This window comes from Pseudophryne corroboree, chromosome 5 (genome assembly GCF_028390025.1).
Source record: "Pseudophryne corroboree isolate aPseCor3 chromosome 5, aPseCor3.hap2, whole genome shotgun sequence".
NCBI lineage: Eukaryota > Metazoa > Chordata > Amphibia > Anura > Myobatrachidae > Pseudophryne > Pseudophryne corroboree.
In genome coordinates, this window is record NC_086448.1 from 80,731,132 (window position 1) to 80,747,975 (window position 16,844).

The 16,844-nt window shown below is 47.4% G+C and overlaps 1 protein-coding gene across 2 annotated transcripts in view; it reads left to right on the top strand.

Annotated features, from left to right (window-relative positions):
* PPP1R9A (protein phosphatase 1 regulatory subunit 9A) overlaps positions 1-16,844 on the top strand; it is a 367,558-nt gene that overhangs the window by 154,417 nt on the left and 196,297 nt on the right. For both annotated transcript variants that reach the window (XM_063921405.1, XM_063921406.1), the window contains exon 4: positions 13,925-14,045. In XM_063921405.1, coding sequence (XP_063777475.1) covers positions 13,925-14,045 — 121 coding nt within the window. The remainder of the gene's footprint in view (positions 1-13,924; positions 14,046-16,844) is intronic.

Consider the following 16,844-nt stretch of genomic DNA (forward strand, 5'->3'; position numbering starts at 1 on the left):
CTCCCCAAGGCTTGATACATTCCCCTTTTTCTCTAACGTCCTAGTGGATGCTGGGGACTCCGTAAGGACCATGGGGAATAGACGGGCTCCGCAGGAGACTGGGCACTCTAAAGAAAGATTCAGTACTATCTGGTGTGCACTGGCTCCTCCCTCTATGCCCCTCCTCCAGACCTCAGTTAGAATCTGTGCCCGGCCAGAGCTGGGTGCTCCTAGTGGGCTCTCCTGAGCTTGCTAGAAAAGAAAGTATTTTGTCAGGTTTTTTATTTTCAGAGAGCTTCTGCTGGCAACAGACTCTCTGCTACGAGGGACTGAGGGGAGAGAAGCAAACCTACTCACGGCAGCTAGGTAGCGCTTCTTAGGCTACTGGACACCATTAGCTCCAGAGGGATCGAACACAGGTACCTAACCTTGATCGTCCGTTCCCGGAGCCGCGCCGTCGTCCCCCTCGCAGAGCCAGAAGTACAGAAGCAGCAGAAGCATGAAGACATCGAAATCGGCGGCTGAAGACTCCTGTCTTCACTTAAGGTAGCGCACAGCACTGCAGCTGTGCGCCATTGCTCCCACAGCACACCGCACACTCCGGTCACTGTAGGGTGCAGGGCGCAGGGGGGGGGGCGCCCTGGGCAGCAATTAATTACCTTTTTGGCAAAAATAGACATATATACAGTCTGGGACTGTATATATGCCCGAGCCCCCGCCATTTTTTACACATTAAAGCGGGACAGAAGCCCGCCGCTGAGGGGGCGGGGCCTTCTTCCTCAGCACACCAGCGCCATTTTCTCTTCACAGCTCCGCTGGAAGGACGCTCCCCAGGCTCTCCCCTGCAGTATACAGGTGCAATAGAGGGTAAAAAAGAGAGGGGGGGCACATAAATTTAGGCGCAGAGATATATTTAACAGCAGCTACGGGGTAAACACTAAGGTACAGTGTAATCCCTGGGTTATATAGCGCTGGGGTGTGTGCTGGCATACTCTCTCTCTGTCTCCCCAAAAGCCTTTGTGGGGTCCTGTCCTCAGTCAGAGCATTCCCTGTGTGTGTGCTGTGTGTCGGTACGCCTGTGTCGACATGTTTGATGAGGAAGGATACGTGGAGGCAGAACAAGTGCAGCTGAGTGTGGTGTCGCCGCCGACGGTGCCGACACCTGATTGGATGGATATGTGGAAGGTGTTAAATGATAATGTAAACTCCTTGCATAACAGATTGGAGAAAACTGTAACCTTGGGACAGTCAGGGCCTCAACCCATGCCTGATCCTACAGCGCAGAGGCCGTCAGGGTCTCAAAAGCGCACACTATCCCAGATAGTTGACATAGATGTCGACACGGAATCTGACTCCAGTGTCGATGACGATGAGGCAAAGTTGCAGCCTAAAATGACTAAAGCCATCTGCTACATGATTGTAGCAATGAAGGATGTATTACACATTTCTGAGGAAAATCCTGTCCCTGACTAGAGGATTTATATGTATGGGGAGAAAAAGCATGAAGTGACTTTTCCCCCTTCACATGAATTAAATGAATTATGTGTAAAAGCGTGGGATTCCCCTGACAGGAAGGTGATAATTTCCAAGAGATTACTTATGGCGTATCCTTTCCCGCCAACGGACAGGTTATGCTGGGAATCCTCCCCTAGGGTAGACAAGGCGTTGACACGCTTGTCTAAGAAGGTGGCCCTGCCGTCTCAGGATACGGCCGCCCTAAAGGATCCTGCGGATAGAAAGCAGGAAGCTATCCTGAAGTCTGTTTATACACTCCTGAGGCCAGCAATTGCTTCGGCCTGGATGTGTAGTGCGGTAGCTGCATGGACGGATACTTTGAGGAGATAGATACCCTGGACAGGGACACTGTTCTACTGACCCTGGCACATATCAAGGACGTGGTCCTATATATGCGGGATGTCCAGAGGGACGTTTGCCTGCTGGGCTCTAGAGTAAACGCAATGTCCATTTCTGCCAGAAGGGTCTTATGGACTCGGCAATGGACAGGGGATACCGACTCTAAAAAACACATGGAGGTTTTACCTTATAAGGGTGAGGAATTGTTTGGGGACGGTCTCTCGGACCTAGTTTCCACAGCTACGGCTGGGAAGTCAAATTTCTTGCCTTATGTCCCTCCACAGCCTAAGAAAGCACCGTATTACCAAATGCAGTCCTTTCGTTCTCAGAAGAGCAAGAAGGTCAGAGATGCGTCCTTTCTTGCCAGAGGCAGGGGTAGAGGAAAAAAGCTGCACCATGCAGCTAGTTCCCAGGAACAAAAGTTTTCCCCGGCTTCCACTAAATCCACCGCATGACGCTGGGGCTCCACAGGCGGAGCCAGGAGCCGTGGGGGCGCATCTCCGACATTTCAGCCACCAGTGGGTTCGCTCACAGGTGGATCCTTGGGCTATACAAATTGTGTCTCAGAGATACAAGCTGGAATTCGAGGTGACGCCCCCTCACCGTTACCTAAAATCGGCCTTACCAACTTCCCCCATGGAAAGGGAGATAGTGTTGGCGGCAATTCACAAACTTTTTCTCCAGCAGGTGGTGGTAGAGGTTCCCCCCCTTCAACGGGGAAGGGGATACTATTCCACTATGTTTATGGTACCGAAACCGGATGGTTCGGTCAGACCCATTTTAAATTTAAAATCCCTGAACATTTATCTGAAGAAATTCAAGTTCAAAATGGAATCGCTCAGAGCGGTCATTGCAAGCCTGGAAGAGGGGGATTTTATGGTGTCTCTGGACATCAAGGATGCTTACTTGCATGTCCCCATTTATCCGCCTCATCAGGAGTACCTCAGGTTTGTGGTACGGGACTGTCATTACCAATTCCAGACGTTGCCGTTTGGCCTGTCCACGGCACCGAGAGTTTTTACCAAGGTGATGGCGGAAATGATGGTGCTCCTTCGGAAGCAAGGGGTTACAATTATCCCATACTTGGACGATCTCCTCATAAAGGCGAGGTCCAGGGAGCAGTTGCTGATCAGCGTAGCACACTCTCAGGAAGTGTTGCGTCAGCACGGCTGGATTCTGAACATTCCAAAGTCGCAGCTGATTCCTGCGACGCGTCTGCCCTTCCTGGGCATGATTGTGGACACAGACCAGAAGAAGGTGTTTCTCCCGGAGGAGAAGGCTCAGGAGCTCGTGACTCCGGTCAGAGACCTCCTAAAGCCAAAACAGGTGTCGGTGCATCACTGCACACGAGTCCTGGGAAAGATGGTGGCGTCATACGAAGCCATTCCCTTCGGCAGGTTCCATGCGAGGATCTTTCAGTGGGATCTGCTGGACAAGTGGTCCGGATCGCATCTTCAGATGCATCGGATGATCACCCTGTCCCCCAGGGCCAGGGTGTCTCTTCTGTGGTGGCTACAAGGTGCTCACCTCCTCGAGGGCCGCAGATTCGGCATACAGGACTGGGTCCTGGTGACCACGGATGCAAGCCTCCGAGGGTGGGGGGCAGTCACTCAAGGAAGAAACTTCCAAGGGCTGTGGTCAAGTCAGGAGACTTGTCTGCACATAAATATCCTGGAGCTACGGGCCATATACAACGCCCTGAGTCAAGCGGAGCCTCTGCTTCGAGACCAACCAGTGCTGATTCAATCAGACAACATCACGGCAGTCGCTCATGTAAACCGCCAGGGCGGCACAAGTAGCAGGGTGGCAATGGCGGAAGCCACCAGGATTCTTCGTTGGGCGGAGAATCACGTGCAAGCACTGTCAGCAGTGTTCATTCCGGGAGTGGACAACTGGGAAGCAGACTTCCTCAGCAGACACGACCTCCACCCAGGAGAGTGGGGACTTCATCAAGAAGTCTTCACGCAGATTGTAAATCGATGGGAACTGCCACAGGTTGACATGATGGCGTCCCGCCTCAACAAAAAATTAAAGAGGTATTGCGCCAGGTCAAGGGACCCTTAGGCGATAGCTGTGGACGCACTGGTGACACCGTGGGTATTCCAGTCGGTCTATGTGTTTCCTCCTCTTCCTCTCATACCCAGGGTACTGAGAATCGTAAGAAAAAGAGGAGTGAGAACTATACTCATTGTTCCGGATTGGCCAAGAAGGACTTGGTACCCGGAACTGCAAGAAATGCTCACAGAGGACCCATGGCCTCTGCCTCTCAGACAGAACCTGTTGCAACAGGGGCCCTGTCGTCTGTTCCAAGACTTACCGCGGCTGCGTTTGACGGCATGGCGGTTGAACGCCGGATCCTAGCAGAAAAGGGCATTCCGGATGCAGTTATTCCTACGCTGATAAAGGCTAGGAAGGACGTGACAGCAAAACATTATCACCGTATATGGCAAAAATATGTTGATTGGTGTGAGGCCAGGAAGGCCCCTACAGAGGAATTCCAGCTGGGTCGATTCCTGCACTTCCTACAGTCAGGTGTGACTATGGGTCTAAAATTAGGGTCCATAAAGGTCCAGATTTCGGCCATATCCATTTTCTTTCAAAAAGAACTGGCTTCACTGCCTGAGGTTCAGTCGTTTGTTAAGGGAGTGCTGCATATTCAGCCTCCTTTTGTGCCACCAGTGGCACCTTGGGATCTTAACGTGGTCTTGGGTTTCCTGAAATCCCACTGGTTTGAGCCACTTAAGACAGTGGAGCTAAAGTATCTCACGTGGAAAGTGGTCATGCTGTTGGCCTTAGCCTCAGCTAGGCGTGTGTCAGAATTGGCGGCTTTGTCATGTAAAAGCCCCTATCTGGTTTTCCATATGGATAGGGCAGAATTGCGGACTCGTCCGCAGTTTCTGCCAAAGGTGGTGTCATCTTTTCATTTGAACCAACCCATTGTGGTGCCTGCGGCTACTCGTGACTTGGAGGATTCCAAGTTGCTTGATGTAGTCAGGGCTTTGAAGATCTATGTTGCCAGGACAGCTGGAGTCAGGAAAACTGACTCGCTGTTTATCCTGTATGCATCCAACAAGCTGGGTGCTCCTGCTTCAAAGCAAACCATTGCTCGCTGGATCTGTAATACGATTCAGCAGGCTCATTCTGCGGCTGGATTGCCGCATCCAAAATCAGTGAAAGCCCATTCCACAAGGAAGGTGGGCTCTTCTTGGGCGGCTGCCCGTGGGGTCTCGGCATTACAGCTTTGCCGAGCTACTACTTGGTCGGGTTCAAACACATTTGCAAAATTCTACAAGTTTGATACCCTGGCTGAGGAGGACCTTGTGTTTGCCCATTCGGTGCTGCAGAGTCATCCGCACTCTCCCGCCCGTTTGGGAGCTTTGGTATAATCCCCATGGTCCTTACGGAGTCCCCAGCATCCACTAGGACGTTAGAGAAAATAAGAATTTACTCACAGGTAATTCTATTTCTCGTAGTCCGTAGTGGATGCTGGGCTCCCGTCCCAAGTGCGGACTTTCTGCAATATGTGTATATAGTTATTGCTTAACAAGGGGTTATGGTTATGTAGCATCGGTTAAGTGATGCTCAGTTGTTGTTCATACTGTTAACTGGGTAAGTTTATTACAAGTTATACGGTGTGATTGGTGTGGCTGGTATGAGTCTTACCCTGGATTCCAAAATCCTTTCCTTGTAATGTCAGCTCTTCCGGGCACAGTTTCCTTAACTGAGGTCTGGAGGAGGGGCATAGAGGGAGGAGCCAGTGCACACCAGGTAGTACTGAATCTTTCTTTAGAGTGCCCAGTCTCCTGCGGAGCCCGTCTATTCCCCATGGTCCTTACGGAGTCCCCAGCATCCACTACGGACTACGAGAAATAGAATTACCGGTGAGTAAAATCTTATTATCGTTTGTCTGATGTAAGCTAGCACACCTAACAGACCCGTCTGGTGGTTCTGCTCCCACACTGGGGCAACAGAATTAGGGGTCTATTCATGAAGCATTGAAAAGTGTGGAGAAGTGAGCCTGTGGAGAAGTTGCCCATAGCAACCAATCAGTGTTGAGGTAACATTTATAATATACATTCTATAAAATTATACGTAGCAGCTGATTGGTTGCCATGGGTAACGTCTCCACTGGCTGACTTCTCCACACTTTTCGCTGCTTCATGAATAGACTCCACATTACCAGATAATGCAGCCACGGAGAAGCTCCAACATCAGTCTGTAACAAATGAGCAGCAGGGGACATCTCTGTACTGCAGAGCAGTGGGCAAGGATGGCATTGATTGGTTCAGTGCCCGTGAACTGAATCCTATAGTACCCAGGGATTTCTGCTTGGAGCTGGAGCTGATATTGGCATCTTGGTGCCACTAGCATTTTTATGGCCTTACGTATTAATGCATTATTATATTTTTCAAGCATTTGTGTAATACTTTTGTGTAGACCATGAGCCGACAGCCACTGATAGTAAGCACAAGCTGATACCGCCATTGCCAGCAAGAGTTGACGTCTGACCCAATCATAATGACAATAGCATTATACTGATTGTTTTGGGACAACACATGCACAGAGGCTTTGCCAACTTATGTCTAAAATGCCCAAATTAGGCAGCAGAATGAACCAGTAATTGGGAAGTTCCTTGTCCACCGATGCACTCTTGTGTCATGCTGCTTGCATATTTTAGACACTTCTTTGTTATATACAGGGGAGGATTCAATTACCCATGAAAACTTTTCACGGGTGAAAAGGGGAACATCCGTGGCTATTCAGTTGCACACCCTATTTCACCCGACGGCTTTTTTAAAGTTTATTAAAGTAAATGGGTTTAACACACAGATTCCGTGAAAAGTAAACGGATTTGCGTGTTAACCGGGTTGCTGCACCTGTTAATCTGATGTTTATCGGTGATTATTTTTTCTCATACATCCTAGAGGATGCTGGGGTCCATTTCAGTACCATGGGGTATAGACGGTTCCGCAGGAGCCATGGGCACTTTAAGACTTTTTCGGTGTGTGAACTGGCTCCTCCCTCTATGCCCCTCCTCCAGACCTCAGTTTAGAAAATGTTCCCAGGAAGACTGGTCGCACTCTGGTGGAGCTCTACAGAGTTCTGCTAAAAGACTTTACTTAGGTTTTTTATTTTACAGGGAGACTGCTGGCAACAGCCTCCCTGCTTCGTGGGACTTAGGGGGAGAAGCAGGAACCAACTTCCTATGTAGTTTCATGGCTCTGCTTCTGCTGGCAGGACACCATTAGCTCCTGAAGGGTACTGAACACTAGCTGCGGTTATGCGCTCACTCCCACAGCACGCCGTCACCCCCCTAACAAAGCCAGAAGTCAGAAGACTGGTGAGTAGGGTTACCGGAGATCTGCAGAGAGGGACCTCCAGCCATTGTGACGGCATAAGGTGCTGCGCGAACATGCTCTCCACTTAGACAGTGCCCAGTGGGGTGCAGGGCGCGGGGGGGGGGGGGGGGGGGGGGCGCCCTGAGCTGCATGAACCTACCCTCACTGGCAAAAGGTAGCATACTTTGTTTTTTTCGGGGTCCTACACCCCCGCCTGTATAAATATTGTATGTGAAGCTTGAGGGGGAAGCGCGCCATTACAGGGGCGGAGCTTCTTCCTCAGGCAGCCAGCACACTTATCGGTACCATTTCCTCCCAGCGGCAGTAGGGGAAGACATGCTGATCCTCCTCTCCACATCTGATCAAGTATCAGGGAGCAAAAAGGGGGTGGGGCGAGTGTAATATTTAGGTGCTGAAACCTATTATTGACAATATATAAGCGCTTGAAAGGTCTCTGTGTATAAAAGATGATACACAGGGATTTTTTTATTTGGCGCTGAGCTGTGAGCTGGCAATTCCTTTCTGTGTTCCTCTGACAGATTTTACTGTGGGTCTGTCTCCAGTTATACCCCGGAGTGTCTGTGGTGTGATTTTGCACGTGTGTGACATGTCTGAGGCAGGGAGTTCTTCCCCTGAGGAAGCCATTTTAGGACACAAGGATGTAATGTGGTGGCATGCCGTCGCAGCACGAGCCTGAGTGGGTGAAAGATTTACGTGATAGTGTGAGTCATATTAGTAAGAGATTAGATAGATCTGATTCTCATGCAGAAAACTGGAGAAAATCCGTGGAAGACGTGAATTTTAATAATCCTGCCTTTTCATCCACGGGGGACCCCTCTGGTTCCCAAAAAAGGTCATTCGCACAAGTAGTACAGAATGATACCGACACGGACTCTGATTCCTGTGTCGACGCTAGTGATTCCAGGGGAATTAATCCAAAATTAGCAAAAAGCATTCAATACATGATTGTTGCTATCAGGGAAGTGTTAGAGGTTACAGAGCCCCCTCCCTTACCACAGGAGAAGGCTTACTTTAATAAAGAAAAGAAACCTGATGTAACTTTCCCTCCATCTTATGAACCGAACAGACTCTTCGAAGGAGTCTGGGAAAACCGTGAAAAGAAATTCCAGATTCCCAAAAGAATTCAGGCAGCTTATCCCTTTCCTGCAGAAGACAGGAAAAGGTGGGAGTCGCCTCCCATTTTAGACAGTGCCCTGTCAAGGTTAACAAAAAAGGTGATTCTCCCTGCGCCTGGGACAGCTTCATTAAAGGAGCCGGCAGTCCGCATGTTAGAGACAACATTGAAATCTATTTATGTGACCAATGGGACATTACTCAGACCTACCATTGCCTGTGCGTGGATGAGTAGTGCTATAGAAAAGTGGTCAGAAAACTTGTCAACAGACATTGACACGGTAGATAAAGACGAGATACTCCTAACGTTAGGTCATATCAAGGACGCTGCAGCTAACATGCTGGAAGCCATGAAAGATTTTGGTCTCTTGGGATCAAGAGCCGCTACCATGGCGATTTCAGCACGTAGGGCGTTATGGATTCGTCAATGGAATGCAGACGCAGACTCCAAAAGAAATATGGAGGCTCTACCGTACAAGGACGAGGAGTTGTTTGGGGATCGACTGGATGCCTTAGTTTCTGCGGCTACCGCAGGTAAGTCGACATTTCTGCCATCTGCACCAGCGCCGCCAAAAAAGACACATCACTCTCAGATGCAGTCCTTTCGGCCCAATAAATACAAAAAGGGCAAAGGCTCCCCTTTCTTTGCAGGTAGAGGAAGGGGAAAAGGTAAAAAGTCCACAGCGTCTCCAGGATCACAGGAGCAGAAATCAGCCTCTGTCTCCGCAAAAACTTCAGCATGACGCTGGGGCTCCCTCGCGGGAGTCCGCTCAGGTGGGGGCGCGTCTGAAACTCTTCAGTCCGATTTGGGTTCAATCGGACCTGGACCCCTGGATCTTACAAATAGTGTCCCAGGGGTACAATTTAGAGTTTCAAGACATTCCCCCTTGCCGATTTTTCAAATCAGCCTTACCAGCTTCTCTTCCAGACAAATGAGGTAACAGAAGCGATACAAAGATTATGTCAGGATCACGTAATTGTCCTGGTTCCCTTGTCACAACAAGGAGACGTTTTTATTCAAGCCTTTTTGTAGTACCGAAGCCGGACGGCTCGGTCAGACTGATTCTAAACCTGAAAACACTGAATCTCTACCTAAAATAGTTCAAATTCAAGATGGAATCTCTAAGGACAGTGATTTCCAGTCTGGAGGAGAAGGAATTCATGGTGTCAGTGAACATAAACGATGCCTACTTACATGTTCCAAACTATGCTCCACATCAAGCTTATTTGAGATTCGCAGTACAGGATTATCATTACCAATTTCAGACATTACCGTTCGGGCTATCCACGGCACCGAGGGTATTTACCAAGGTGATGGCGGAAATGATGGTTCTCCTTCGCAAACAAGGAGTCAACATAATTCCTTACCTGGACGATCTCCTGATAAAGGCACGGTCCAGAGAAAGGTTGGTGCAGAGCATTGCACTCTCCCTGACAGTGCTCCAGCAGCTTGGTTGGATCATAAATTTTCCAAAGTCTGAATTGAAACCGACGAGAAGATTATAATTTCTGGGAATGATACTGGACACAGAAGTACAGAGGGTATTTCTTCCAGTAGAAAAGGCTCTGGAAATACAGAGGATGGTCAAACAAATTCTAAAACCAACAAAGGTGTCGATTCATCAATGCATACGTTTGTTGGGGAAGATGGTAGCAGCCTACGAGGCTCTACAGTTCGGCCGATTCCATGCCAGAGTATTCCAGTGGGACCTATTGGACAAGTGGTCCAGATCGCATCTACACATGCATCAGAAGATAATCCTGTCGACAAAAGCCAGAATTTCGCTCCTGTGGTGACTACACAGTTCTCACCTCCTAGAGGGACGCAGGTTCGGGATTCAAGACTGGATCCTAGTGACCACGGATGCAAGTCTCCGAGAATGGGGAGCAGTCATGCAAGGGGAAAACTTCCAAGGAAGATGGTCAAGTCAAGAAGCCTATCTTCACATAAACATTCTGGAGTTAAGAGCCCTTTACAACGGCCTTCTACAAGCGGTGCATCTTCTTCAAGATCTACCCATACAGATCTAGTCAGACAATGTAACAGCAGTGGCGTACATAAACCGTCAGGGCGGAACGAAAAGCAGAGCGGCAATGGCAGAGGTGACAAAGATTCTCCTCTGGGCAGAAAGACATGCAAGAGCTCTATCAGCAATTTTCATTCCGGGAGTGGACAACTGGGAAGCGGACTTCCTCAGCATAAATGATCTCCACCCAGGAGAATGGGGCCTCCACCAAGAAGTCTTCGCAGAGGTGACAGGTCGTTGGGGAGTTCCTCAAGTAGACATGATGGCATCTTGTCTCAACAAGAAGCTTCTGAGATATTGTTCCAGGTCGAGAGACCCGCAAGCAATAGCAGTGGATGCACTAGTGACCCAGTGGGTGTTTCAGTCGGTGTATGTGTTCCCTCCACTTCCACTAATTACCAAAAGTTCTCAAGATCATAAGAAGAACAAAGGTTCGAGCGATCCTCATTGTCCCAGACTGGCCAAGGAGGACTTGGTATCCAGATCTTCAGGAGTTAATCATAGAAGATCCTCTGCCTGTTCCTCTTCGCGAGGACCTGATTCAGCAGGGGCCGTGCGTGTATCAAGACTTACCGCGGCTACGTTTGACGGCATGGCTGTTGAACGCCGGATCCTAGCCCAAAAAGGTATTCCCAAGGAAGTCATTCCCACGCTTATTCAGGCCAGGAAAGGAGTAACGTCTAGACATTACCACCGTATTTGGAGAAAATATGTGTCTTGGTGTGAAACCAAGAAGGCTCCAACGGAAGAATTTCAGTTGACGTTTTCTCCAATTTCTTCAGGCAGTTGTGGATGCAGGCTTAAGATTGGGTTCAATCAAGGTCCAAATTTCGGCTTTGTCCATTTTCTTTCAGAAACAATTGGCTTCTCTTCCGGAAGTTCAGACGTTCGTGAAGGGGGTTCTGCACATCCAACCTCCTTTTGTGCCTCCAACGGCACCATGGGATCTTAATGTGATGTTGCAGTTCCTTAAATCAGATTGGTTTGAACCTCTCCAAGAGGTCGAGTTAAAGTTTCTTACTTGGAAAGTGGTCATGCTGTTGGCCTTGGCATCCGCAAGGCGGGTGTCTGAGTTAGGGGCCTTGTCTCACAAGAGCCCTTATTTGATCTTCCATGAAGATAGGGCTGAGCTAAGAACTCGTCAGCAATTTCTTCCAAAGGTGGTTTCTTCTTTCCATGTGAACCAACCTATTGTGATGCCAGTGGCTACTGACACCTCAGCTGTTTCAAAGTCTCTGGATGTGGTCAGAGCTTTGAGTATTTATGTCACGAGAACAGCTCGGATAAGGAAAAAAGAGGAACTGTTTGTCCTGTATGTTCCCAACAAGATTGGGTGCCCTGCTTCTAAGCAGACGATTGCGCGCTGGATCAGATGCACGATTCAGCACGCTCATTCCACCAAGTACCGATTTCGGTGAATGCCCATTCTTCAAGAAGGGTGGGCGCCTCTTGGGCGGCTGCCCGGGGAGTCTCGGCATTGCAGCTTTGCCGAGCTGCTACTTGGTCAGGGGCAAACACATTTGAAAAGTTTTACAAGTTTGACACCTTGGCCGCTGATGACCTAAAGTTTGGTCAATCGGTTCTGCAGGAACATCCGCACTCTCCCGCCCGTACTGGAGCTTTGGTATAACCCCATGGTACTGGAATGGACCCCAGCATCCTCTAGAACGTATGAGAAAACAGGATTTTTCTCCTAGTCCGTAGAGGATGATGGGCACCTAGCCCAGTGCGTACTTACCTGCAGTAGTTATTGTTATAGTTTACACAAGTGTAGTGTTAAATTTGGTTTCAGCACGTTGCTGAAATGGTCATGCTCGTTGGCATGTGTTATGTTGAATGCCATGTTGTGCGACATGGTTGAAGTGTGAGCTGGTATGAATCTCACCACTAGCTTTAAAGTAAATCCTTTCTCGAATTGTCCGTCTCCCTGGACACAGTTCCTATACTGAGGTCTGGAGGAAGGGCATAGAGGGAGGTGCCAGTTCACACTCTGAAAAAGTCTTAAAGTGCCCATGGCTCCTGCGGAACCGTCTATACCCCATGGTACTGAAATGGACCCCAGCATCCTCTACAGACTAGGAGAAAAGGATTTACTGGTAGGTATTAAAATCCTGTTTTTTCCCGACCTGCTAAGGCAGGTGAAAAAAATCCCTGATAACTCCTCGCTTCAAGGCTAATTGGATAGCCCCAGACCGTGGATAATTTCATTCCGCCCACAGTATTTTACCTAATTTGTCTTATGTACATGTACCTACTTAATTTCTCGCTACATTTATACTTCTTAAATGTTTAATATTTTTTTCCTTTGCTTGTCCTGTACTTTGTCTATTGGTCATCTGCGACTTAATATTTCCTTACCATACTGCCCTGTCGAATATTGTGTTGCCTTACCCATATTCGTCATTAATGATAGCATGTCCCAACAATTTTTGGAGCTGATTGAATTAGAAGCGAATTGCTCATGGACGCGAGTCAGTGTGGCTATATGCAGAACTTACGGTACCGCTAGACTCGCAGATGTTTGTTAGAAGCCCCGTAGGGCTGTGTACAAAAGTCCATGAGTCCGGGGTGAGATCGGACCATGAGGGGGTAAGATGCTGGGCCGTCAGCGACGTTTCCCTGCTGTTACGTAGGCAACACCTCCACCTTACATCTAATTGAATTGACCCCTTTAGTATTGAATTCTGGTTTTAGTATTGAGCACAAATGTTAGTATGGAGATCTGTGTTTTTTTGTTTCATTTAGTACTGAGAACGTTTTTTAGTTTTGAGAACAGTTTTAGAATTTAAATCTGTTTTTATTTTCTGCAGAATGGGCATTTTTGCTGCACATGTGGATGACCATACTGTTACTGATCATGTACTAAGGGCTGTGTCACCTTTACTAAAAATAAAGATTTCTGTATAGGGTATTCTGCATAAAGATCTTTTGTTAGATTAGATGATTTTATTAACAAATATGGAACCTGACACGCTGCTTTCACTGCTAGGTTGTTACTAAACGTACCCATTGCTTTAACCAAGTGGAAAAAAATTATTCACTCTACTAATTCACTGGAGTTAGTAGCATCATTAAGGCATGAGGCACTGAATGCCTCATCTCATTTTACACATGCATTTTATCGTTACCCTTTTGGGTGGTGTCTGATGGTTCCTAGTGAATTGATAGACAGCATCCTCATACAAATTTATCTATACAATGACTGTAGCCACTGCAAGTGGTTACTGGTACATTTTAGAACACTGGGTTGATGTTTCAAAGAGTGGAGAAGTTGCCCATAGCAACCAATCAGGTTTGAGGTTGCATTTATTAAGTACATTCTATAAAATGCTAGGTAGAAGCTTATTTGGTTGCTATGGGCAACTTCTCCACTGGTACATCAACAATATTAGCCACAGTTAAATGCTTGTTGTAATTTTCTAGACTACACTAGAATAAATATATTAGCATCTCATTGGTTGCCAAGGGATACAGCATTTCTTTCCTGTTCTCCAGTTTCCATAAATGCTCGCTGTTGTTTTTACAGTGATAATGCCCCTTTATTAGAAGCTATTGCCTCTATTTGCTTAATCACCCCAATTTCCTTTGCAGATGAAGAAGGTCTGGGGGTCAGTATTATCGGAATGGGTGTTGGAGCAGACACAGGGCTGGAAAAACTTGGAATATTTGTTAAAACTGTCACGGAAGGGGGAGCGGCACAGAGAGATGGACGGTATGTACCTAAAATCAAATTTTTTACGTGAAACTGATGCACTGCCAGGAAATATCATTTGGTAAAGTGTAATAGATATACAGACATTACCCTTGGGATGGTACCTACTAATATTGGGCCTAATTCATGTTTGGGAGGCATTGCACAGCTGCAAGGAAGCGTTTGTGCAATTCAGTGGCATTAAAATTCAACGGCAGCAGGAGGCGTCTGTAGGAGATAGACGCCTTCAGTTTGCATTTGTGAGATCCAAGTGCTGCGTCTGAGGCGACCATCGGTCACTATTCGCAGTGGTTTCAGGCACCGGCCAGCCTGCGTAAGCTGATGCTTTATTAGGCTGGCCGTAGGATCCGGACACCCGGGTCCAGGAAGTTTGCATCCGACGGCGCAGAACCTAGACCCATCACGCCTACAAAATGGGAGCAGTGCACCCCCATTATGAAGAACAATGCCGGGTGCCGCCACCCAAACTGCTGTGACTGACAGGGGGCTGCGAGCGATATCACAAGACCTGTTCTGCTTATGCTCAGACCCCCAAACATCGTATTTGTATGTAAACTATCGGGCTTGCATACAAATATGAATTAGGCCCATTGCCCCTTTAGGTGTCGTGCTTGAATAGGTCCCAGTGGTGTATAAGAGGTCCCAGGGTCTGGGTGCTCAGCAACGGGAAGATCCAGGAGGTTGGCGATTTGGGTAACTGACCCCCGGAACTCCCACACCTTGTCCTTAGGGTTGCTGCAACCTCTCTCTCCTCCCTGGTGCCGAGCTCTCAGCTGACTCCGCCTCTGATGTAGAGCCGGATGAGAGCTCGCCATTGGGAAGGAGACAAGGTAGATCCGCCAAGGGTGCTCAGCCTATTTTGGCTTTTCCACTGGATCCCCTGGGTGAAATGTCTGTGAGAATGTGTCAGAGGAACACACCAGACGTGCTGTGGTTGTTGTATGTGTAGAATCCAAGTAAATTTATAAAACTGTTTATTATGGAAACTTACAACCGTATCCCACCGTTCTCACAATGGATGTGCTTCTGTAGCACACACACTCATAGCATTCCTCCCAACATGTACACATGCTAAATCAAAACAAAATAAGCCGCATCCCAATCCACCCAATCCTGGCCCAGAAATGCTTATTTTGTGAAACCACGCCCACTGTCATGTAAGCCCCACCCCTATAGGTACACCAACTGGAACTGTCCCACCAAAATCTGTACAGGTCGGAGGTATCCTTACACTGATTCTAATGTGTTCCCTCTGCTACTCCTGTGGCCCTCTATAGATTTGTAATAAATTAGAGAAACAACCACGAATCTTATAGTAATAGCATTAATTGATACGTAATTATGATAAATATATAATATAAAGTTTTACTAAAGGGAGAAGTGTTTTTTTTTGTATCAACTCTATTTCGAGTATCCTGCAACAAAGGCCCACCAGCCATAACACTGAAAAGCACTGAGGGGGAGGTGTATCAAACCTTAGAGAGAGATGGTTGCTATGGTCAGTTTCTCTACTTTATCTCTCTCTATGGTTTGATGCATCTCCCACTGAGGGGCTGTGTAGGGTAATATTCTACTAGAGGGGGAATTACAGTACCCCAGTGGTTCCAGCTATTACATGTCCTTGCATGCCGGAGCTAGTGGAACTACAAACACCAGCATGAAAGTTGCACTCATTTTTATTGGAAAACCGCCGTTCCCCCTAGAAACCCCCGTTACCACTTAATGAAACAGGAGATTCCTCGGGGAATATCATCCTTGATGTAATACTATTGGAAATGAAGTAACAAATCCTATGAGACAGACGCAACTGATCCGTAGGAGCATCCACTGCGATATGACAGTGAACTGAATAGACCCAGACAAGCGATTGCCGCTCAGTCAATCACAGGTGCTTTTCCCAGGTTCCAGCCCATCCCAAGGCGCCGGCGTATGTACTTGGCTGAGAGGCAAAGGGTTGTCAGGTTCAATTCACTGATAGTCATGTTTACTCCCCAAAGTGTGTTTGGGGTTAGTCTGTGGCCCCAAAACACTATTTGTACAGTACCAAGCCATTTCTTATGCATTTTGTTTTACAAACTTTATTTATTTTGACTTTAAAGAGAACTAAAGTAAAAAATATTACAGTTGTGTAAATATCTAGGCAGTAATTGAATAGCTCTGTGCTCTTATCCTAAAAGCCAGCGGATAACTGAATTCCCCTGTAGGGTTTATATTTATCACACAACTAATACATCTCTAAAGGTGTGTACACATGGTGAGATCCCTGCTATGTTCGATTTTGTCTATGAGATTTCCCTTGAACTCCCCCAAAGCCCAGATAGCACAGATTGTACAGATTTTGACTATCTGTGCTTGAGATTTTGTCTATGTACGATTTTGACTAAGTGCCAATTTTGACTATACTTTGTACTAGATAGTATACTAGATAGTCAAGATAAAGTATTATATTCAGTGTCCAGAACTATTATATATAATATTCGTCCCGCGGGATCGAATCTCCTTATTCACGGAGTCTTTACTCAGACATTTGTCAGGGAATTTGTCATGCTGCTTCTTCACTAAATTGCTGGGGGGGGGGGGGGGGTGATATTACCTGAAAGTGATAATCCCTTCTGTAGCTTGCTGGGGGGCGGCCCCAAATTGCAGTTGCAGCAATTGTGGAGACCCCCTGTAAATAGTAGTATTCCATCTGAGATAGATAAAGGTAGATGGATGGATAGATAGATAGATAGATAGATAGATAGATAGATAGATAGATAGATAGATAGATAGATAGATAGATAGATAGATAGATAGATA